Source organism: Lactuca virosa, chromosome 9, assembly GCF_052849685.1.
Source record: "Lactuca virosa cultivar CGN04683 chromosome 9, Lactuca_virosa_CGN04683_v6, whole genome shotgun sequence".
Lineage (NCBI taxonomy): Eukaryota > Viridiplantae > Streptophyta > Magnoliopsida > Asterales > Asteraceae > Lactuca > Lactuca virosa.
In genome coordinates, this window is record NC_136434.1 from 91,164,169 (window position 1) to 91,172,427 (window position 8,259).

General features: G+C 33.2%; 1 protein-coding gene and 2 long non-coding RNA genes across 4 annotated transcripts; all 3 read right to left on the minus strand.

The window, feature by feature from the left end:
- Nucleotides 1-1,762: 1,762 nt before the first annotated feature.
- LOC145136645 (uncharacterized) lies at nucleotides 1,763-2,435 on the minus strand. Its single transcript, XR_013720631.1, has 3 exons — nucleotides 2,422-2,435; nucleotides 2,230-2,345; nucleotides 1,763-1,781 (listed from the first exon to the last, which is right to left on the minus strand). It is a non-coding gene; the product is annotated as an uncharacterized LOC145136645 (long non-coding RNA).
- An 838-nt stretch (nucleotides 2,436-3,273) lies between these two features.
- On the minus strand, nucleotides 3,274-3,781 carry LOC145136584 (paired amphipathic helix protein Sin3-like 2). Its single transcript, XM_079070701.1, has 3 exons — nucleotides 3,656-3,781; nucleotides 3,451-3,562; nucleotides 3,274-3,343 (listed from the first exon to the last, which is right to left on the minus strand). Exons 1-3 carry the CDS (start codon nucleotides 3,778-3,780, stop codon nucleotides 3,338-3,340), a joined length of 243 nt encoding a protein of 80 aa, XP_078926827.1. The 5' UTR covers nucleotide 3,781; the 3' UTR covers nucleotides 3,274-3,337.
- A 785-nt stretch (nucleotides 3,782-4,566) lies between these two features.
- LOC145136183 (uncharacterized) lies at nucleotides 4,567-5,663 on the minus strand. Of its 2 annotated transcripts, none has more exons than XR_013720275.1 (4): nucleotides 5,623-5,663; nucleotides 5,461-5,511; nucleotides 5,314-5,379; nucleotides 4,567-4,597 (listed from the first exon to the last, which is right to left on the minus strand). It is a non-coding gene; the product is annotated as an uncharacterized LOC145136183 (long non-coding RNA). The 2 variants fall into 2 exon arrangements; XR_013720274.1 differs by having other exon boundaries at nucleotides 4,568-4,597; nucleotides 5,318-5,379.
- Nucleotides 5,664-8,259: the final 2,596 nt, after the last annotated feature.

Here is an 8,259-nt window from a genome sequence, read left to right on the forward strand (position 1 = left end):
AAATTACATACAAAGGGACATTCACATTTCATCATTTTCTCATCATCATATAAACTTGCACAATATATCATCATTATATTAGAGCACATCATATCACTAACATGCATTTTTCTAACATCACTAACAACTTATTTCCAAAAAAAAAACATCGCACATATAACATAGCACAACACAATTAATTTGTAACCCTCAAACTAGCATGAAACTAACAACAAAATTCATACCAAAACATCAAACTAAGTATCTAGCATGCAATACAACATAAATAATTCTTCTACGGTAGGGTATTAACATTTCCAACACATATATCATACACAAACAATATATCATACACAAACAGGGGCACACTGTGCATATCATCCTAGATTCAATTAACTCATTCTAGGATATGAGAATTACCTAAAAAAGTACTAGAATTGCAACAAGGATTGACTCACCTCTAGTCTAATTTTCGAGAAGCAAAGAACAAAGGGAAGCACTCTCCAAGAAACAACTAAGCACCTCAAAATAACACACGAGAGCCCATTTAGAAAAGAGCCTCGAAACATCAAAAAGCAACACAATGTGTATTTAGCGACTCTAAGGTTTATTGGTTGTGTTGCTACAAGTTAACAAGTCACGACTATGGTCAACAGGAAACCTTAGTGTAACACTCATTTTCACTTGTAAAAGATATACAAATATAAACCTTTGTTTATAAAAATGAAAGTGAAATTATTTTGTGTTTTAGTTGAAATGATCGACACAAAAGTTGTAGTAGACGAAATTATGAACCTGTGGATATAAAGAACGTCAAAATCGGAGATCGTATGAAGAATTTATGATTTTTCGAAGTTAACTAGAAAAAAGCATGATAGTGACAAATTAGGAGGGAATTTGGCCACATCTAATGTTGCCAACCACCCAACTACACTGATTATACTACTAGAAAAACAACATTTTACGACGTGCAATGTGCATCGTAAAACGCTCAGACGACCGGCAAATGCATGTCAAGGAAGGCCCTGTCATAACGAGAGACGACACGCTTTTGCGCGTCGTCTATAGACGACGCACATTTACGACACACAATGCGTATCAAGGAAGACCCTGTCATAAAGGAAGACGACACGCATTTGCGTGTCGTAACCTTACGACGCACGTTTAGGAAACGCATTGCGTATCATTAAAGCCCTGTCATAAGTGAAGATGACACACATTTGCGTGTCATAAACTTCAACAACCATTTACTATATACATTTACGATATTTATTTACGACGCGTCTTTATGATACTCATTTACGCATAATACAAAAATATGGAAATAAATATATACCAAAACAATCAATTTCATCCATAACATCATGTCAAAAAATTGTAATACATTGGTATTAAGGGGATCCGATTGTACATTATTATTATGAGGTTTTTCCTAACTATATAACCTAATACTACATTGCTATTAAGGAACACCTTGTTTCTACTTCTTATTGTTATGCTTCTGTTTCCACATGATACCTGTTTCCAAGACAAGTAAACTTGCTCTTATTGGGGCTGAGAGAATTTAGATATAACAACAATGTTATATTTAAAGGAATAAAAAAAGTAGGAATGTAAGGGAAACATGAAGGGGAATAAGATAGCCTAACCTCACCATAATCAACAAACAGTTTGTTTGCTCGCTAGTATGCTTCAATCATAATCAATTACCTTCTTTCATTTTCTCAACAGAAGCAAAATAGTCATTTCCATTAACTCAGCAACTTCCTTCTCATCATATTTTGCAACTCAAAATGTTCATACTGAACCACAAGGTGACAAACTCTTCATGAAATTGAACAAAAAAATATTGATTATGAATTCTTCACATTCTCTCACTGTATTGTAAAATTCAACCAAAAATAAAGAACAAAAAAAAATCATCTATACTAAATTGATTACTACATCAAAGCGAACATTCTTATCCAACCATCAGGGCCAAATATGTAGTATATACCCCAAAAAATGTGCAAATATCAAAACTTCACTCATACATACACAAGTCGGATCTGAACACACACAACAATATCTAATAATAAACACCAAATATATGTACATATTGATGCATATCCTGCTCTAAATATACTAACAAATCAAAAGGAGATACATGCTAAGAATTTGTGTGGAATAGAGGTAACCTTAATAGATTATTCTTAATAGATATTGTTAACAGATATTGTTAAGAAAAATATTAACAAAAAAAAAACTCACCTAGAATCAGATAGTAGAGAAGTTGACCTACACACATGGATGCACCAATTAAGCTTGTGTGAAGTATTAAGAACTTTAGATAACATCTGAACAACCCCTTCACTCAACAGTATTGGCTGTAAAAAAAGCATAAATCATTAAAAATTAGCAAATATTAACTTTTACGCAACAACTTAATAAATAAAAGAATACCTTGGCACGTGGCTGTTCAAGTAAGCTAGCAAGAAAATCAAACAATCTTTGAAAACCAGTTAAGACATATGGATCTAAAAGCCACAGTTCTATATAAAGTATCATAGGAGTATCGCTGCTCTCTAAGCATGTACACATGCCACACGTACAATATAAATCCTCTAACATGTCTTGTATTACAACCATCAGGGCCAACATGCTTTCATCTCATACGGCTCCCATGTGATAAAAGAAAGATTTCTTCATCTCATCTACTATAATAAATGAAGATAATTTTGCCACATGTCAATCTCTAATGAGTTTTGACACTTGTCATTTTGTGATATTTCTCAAATAAATAATATCCACATGTCAATTTATGGTTTTTTTCAATTTTTAAAATTAAAAAGCCACATAATCTTATACTTATATATGTAAAGTATCAAATATAATAAATATTATAATAAATTGTAATTAATATGAAATTTCATTCCTTATTTCAAAATTTTATTTTAAAATTTACTTACCATTTATATTTTAGTATTTTATTTTCTTTAATCAACCTGTGTAATACACGGGTTTTACACCTAGTATCTAATATTTATATGGACTTTTGTAAAAAAAATACCAATTCAAGTGGGTGGCCCAGAAGACTCATCATCAAATTCAAATGGGTGTGGTGTGGATAAAAGGTCAAAATGGTAACTTTTTCTACATATTTTTATTTTATATTAGTGTTAAATATGATTCAACAACAATACCCAGATCCCATATATAGGAATGGGGTAAGATGTAGACAATCGGACCACCGAAAGAACAGTGGCTTTATTAGATCATATAATATTTTTGGAACCACACTAGAGAAAAGTTCTCGTTTTTGTGTCCAGAATAAGTATCATTTATTTGAGGTGTTCAAGATGGGATTGGTGACACATTCTCAACTCTGCAACAACAAATAGATAGAAGACGTTTTTATAGAGGTGCACATGTGCAGTTTAATCATATGCAAAATAAATCACATACGACAATAACACGGAAGATAATAATTACCTTTGATGAGCTGCAAGACATCTTATACTCCAAACCATTCACCACATGTACGCCTTCGATGGCAGCTGATATAGCAGAAGATTCATCCATGCCTGAGAATTGGCGTTTATTTCTGCATGTAATTAGGAAACAAATTATATATGAACATAAATATATACTCATTTACTCAATGTCATAAGAAGTATTAATATTTATTAGTTATTACCTCTGCAACATAATACCAGAATCCTTTTTTCCAGGCACAACAGAAAGAAAATCATTGTGAAGATAAGCTGAAAAATTTGGATCCACAGAAACCGCAACCACTTCAGTCTTTTTCATTCCCAACATCCATCAGCTAAATGGTTAAACAAGATGGGCCAGATGACTGCAAAAACATAAGAAAAAAATAAACCAGAGTTCTTATAGGATACAGAGACTGCTACATATGATTATACAGTAATAATCTATTTTTTTTAATAAAGCATTTAGGAGCTTCTATGCTTTAAAAATAACTCCATGGAACTTTCAACCTTTTGACATGTTTCACTTCTGCTGATTTTACCAAATTTACCCCTATAGAGATAAAACTTGGCCCAAATCTGCTCATTTATAACTTATAAGGAAATTGCCACCTCTAATCATACTTATTTGAGGATATAAACAAATGGTGTCTATAGTTTTATAACAACTGATATCTAATTCTGGTTATTCTGTATCACATGACATAATCTGATTCTGGTTATTCTGCATCACATGACATAATCAGTTTTAAACCCTTTATATACGAGGAATAAATAATAACAAAATTCACCTTTAATATTGTAACTCAAATGAATACCATATTTCATACAACATAGACTAAAACATATAGAGGATCCAGGGACTAATAGTTTTCAACCATTTTCGAATAATTATTTCAGAAACCAAAATAAATAAATAATTAAAAGACAAGGAAAGGAAAGGATGCTGGTAGAAAATAAAATAACCTTGGGTGAAGACTCTTGATCTCTTCCAAATTTTGATGCACCTTTGACATTACAAGGCGTACATGGTACATACTTGGAAAAAAGAATATTATATTTTGTGTTTTGTTATCATTAAAGAACACAACATTTACATTAAAATCATACCGAATCTCAGACTCTTTCCGCTCTCGAGGGGTAATCTGATAAATCACAATAAGATGAGATGGATGCTTTAGGTCATAATTATTATAACTCTAAGGTTAAATGTAAAAAAAATAACAATGTAATGTACTTCTTTGATTTGTTTAGTAATTAGTATAGCATCTTCCTATTTCAGTAGTATTATACCCATTTATAGAAAAGTCATCTAAATACTAAGCACTTTTCACTACTGCTATATTATTATTTGCAGACTATAATACAATGTCCTAATAAGAAAAAAATATAAAAGTAGCTAGCCAGCTAGGTTGATATATATATTTAGATAAAGTATGCTCCTGCTATTTCTTGCATTTAGCCCTAAATGTTATGTAAATGGTGATGAATGAATTTATTACCTCACTCCCATTTAATATGTTTACTTTGGCCAAACGAACAATCAAAACAAATCTTGCAAGCCCACCTCTGCTTGGATCAGTTATTGGATTCTCAGAGCACCTAATATCATGCATTTACAAACCATAGGGATAGGCTTCAATACAATTATATCATCTCATCTGTGGCATTATCTATAATATGATTGGATCACTAGCTGCATTTATGTTTATTGTTATTGCTATTGTTACTCTGCCTTCACTGTTTTTGTTTTTGTTAATGTTATTATTCCTGTTACCTAAGTGTTAATGTTATTGTTTGACTGCTTTCTGCAACCATAGTTATCAGATTTGTGAGCAAAAATAAAGATAAATAAGCTTACCTACCATTAAGCCAGGATAAGAGTTTAGGGCATCAATGGAAGATGTCTCCTGGATTTTATTACCTCCTGGACACACACCTTAAATTTTCAATAACTTGGAATTGTTCAAGTAAGATAATATAATCCCAAAAAAATGCAATTAATTACCAATAAGTAGGCAATGCAAATTTTGGAAAGGCTTATCAGGTTCATCTGTAGCTGAGGGGTACCAAATACGCTCTATGTTATTCTTATTCAATTGAAGTTGCTCCAAACTGAATACAATTTCAAGTAAAGGATAAAGCTTTCACAAACTATTATAATATTAACCTTGAGTAAGTCATCGCTGAGGGTTAAAAGCGAATCCAGAGTGCCAACACGAAGACTTGGGATATTAAACTGCAAAATTACTCAAATTGAATAAGATTCTTAGTAAAATTGAACGAAAGTGATTGCGATAATTGCTATACACTGTAGAGAGGAGTGTCAAATGAGTTTTTGGAGATGGATTCTTGTAAGCGACTCCACAAAGAAGAAGCAGAACTCTGAACGGGAAGAGAAACTATCCAGTATCTGGTAGCCATTGCTGCTCAAAATTCTTAAGATCGACAACGGAGGTTCTCGATTGTTGAATTGAATTATGGTTTGCAACAGAGAATCAAAAGGGGGAAAATTAACGAGATCTCTCTCCAAATAGAAATCGACGAATTCATGAGACAGATTGATTTCGTTTTGAAAACATCCATGAAGTCAACTTTAGAAGCAGATTCAGATTCGTTTTCTATTCAAACATGTTCAACTTTTTTGTAGGATACGGTCCCAATTTTTACATAGGAACCACCAAATCATTCAAAACTAGAAAAAAAGTATGTGAAGAAACGAACAATAAATTGATTACCTGGATCTCTGACGCAAAAGTTTCAAAGGTGATGACGAGATGCAATCGGGAAGCTAATGGAGCAAAGTTACGGTTATTTGTCTGTGTGTTTTTTGATTTATCTGTGGGGAATCAGAAACAAACGAGAATCAAGATTTGCATTCCTAATATTGAGACTTGAGAGTATAATACTGAATTAGGGTTTTTTCTAACAATTTCAACATCAAGTGGGAGATATGGTGGTTCCAGTGGGTAGAAGTAAGTGAGCCTTGATCGATGTCAACGATCGGGGAAGAATCGGTGGTGGCGGTCAGAGTGCAAGGGAAAGAAGCAAGCTACACTCGATGTAGGGAGGCGGAGGAAGATCGGAGAAGATTTTTGTGGTCAAAGAACACACCCAGAGCTAAAGAGGGGAAACAAGGAAGGAAGGCGGGTTTTCTAATTTTTTTTATTTCCTTTTTCCCGCTGCTAGTTGCTGAAGAGCGCGTTTGTAAAATTATAAAGCGACATTTCTAGACGACACGCCTTTAATATAAGCGCCCTCCATTTTTTTTTGTGAGACACTAATTTTAGGGCACGCAAAAATGCGCGTCCTAAATTCTTCAGATTTCTAAAGATCTGACATTATTTTTAGGGCACGCCCTTTTGCGTATCATTAATCCGTAAAGTGCGTGTCATTAAAGATCTGTTTTTCTAGTAGTGTTAAATGTCATCCATCATATTTAAATGTGAAGAAAACAGTTTGCGGCAGGGTCACAACGCTTCCAACGTTTTCCATCCCTAAAAATAGAGGGTCACCTCTCACTCATTCCTTGCACATTTTCACTTTTAATAATATCTCTATCTATCTATTCTCTTTCTCTCAAGATTTCTGTCCCTCATGATTTTATTTCCCATTCTTAAGTATTAATAGCTACATTTGGAGGTTTCGGAAGGATAATTGTAAGGAAAGGAAGTAAGCATCTAAGTTCCACTCGTGGCTATTTGGATTTTGTCAAATCTGAGTAAATTAAAATTAAAATTACTGTTATCTATAATTGATTATATTCATAGTCGTCTAGATTAGTCACTGATTCCGGTTAAAGTACTAATTGGTCTACTTATGGGAGAGGTATTTAGGATAGACACGTTGGCCTGGTTGTTGGATTTCATAAAAGATGTACATTGAAATGGTCCTGCCTCCCGACTCTCCTGACTGCGTAATCCTTATTTGATAGCCATGAAAGTATATTTTGGTATAAGTGAAGGATCTAAGTATTAGTTGTTATGCTCAGATCGTTAGTAACCAATATAGTATTATAGGTTATTGCAAGCTAGTTGAGCCGTATGCAAACCAACCTACTTAGTTGTTTCGAGACCGTTCGGGTGAGTTTTATCACTATAATTTATACAACAATATGTATCCCTTGAATGTTAGTATGTAGTTATGTTGTATTAAGCTGTTAGGAAAGTAGACTAGTTTAGTTAGTTGCCCGTGTTACTGGATTGTTTGTTTGACTGTTATATATATATATATATATATATATATATATATATATATATATATATATATGTTGACATATCATGTTGTGAGTGAAGGGCGATCCAGTGTTATGCTGCAGACGAAAAGGGCGTACCAGCTTTATGCTAAAGGCCAAAGGGGGCGGAATACCTTTATGCTGAAGGTCATTATTTGTATGCATCGTATGTATATTATTGTGTGTAGTATTTTGGGGAACTCACTAAGCTTTGGATTTAATATTTGTAGGTAGTTCCTCTAGTCGTGGGAAGGCTCCAACGTGACTGTACTCGCATCGAAAAAATAATTATGTTTCAACATTTCCACTAAACTCTCCTTTATGTTTCATGATGTTTAAAATGAATGTATAACTATGATATTTTAATGAAAATGAGATTTTTGATTTGTTCTAATTATATTTTAAAAATGAAAAAAAAAATTGGGCTGAAAATCGGGACGTTATACCTAGCTTCGCGATGCGAGTTTGTGACCATCGTGTCGCGAGGATGTTGATAGTTACATAAATTGATTATGATCATCTTCCCTTCCACATCATATCCAGGGCAGTCAAAACCTCTTTTGGGGCGATTTT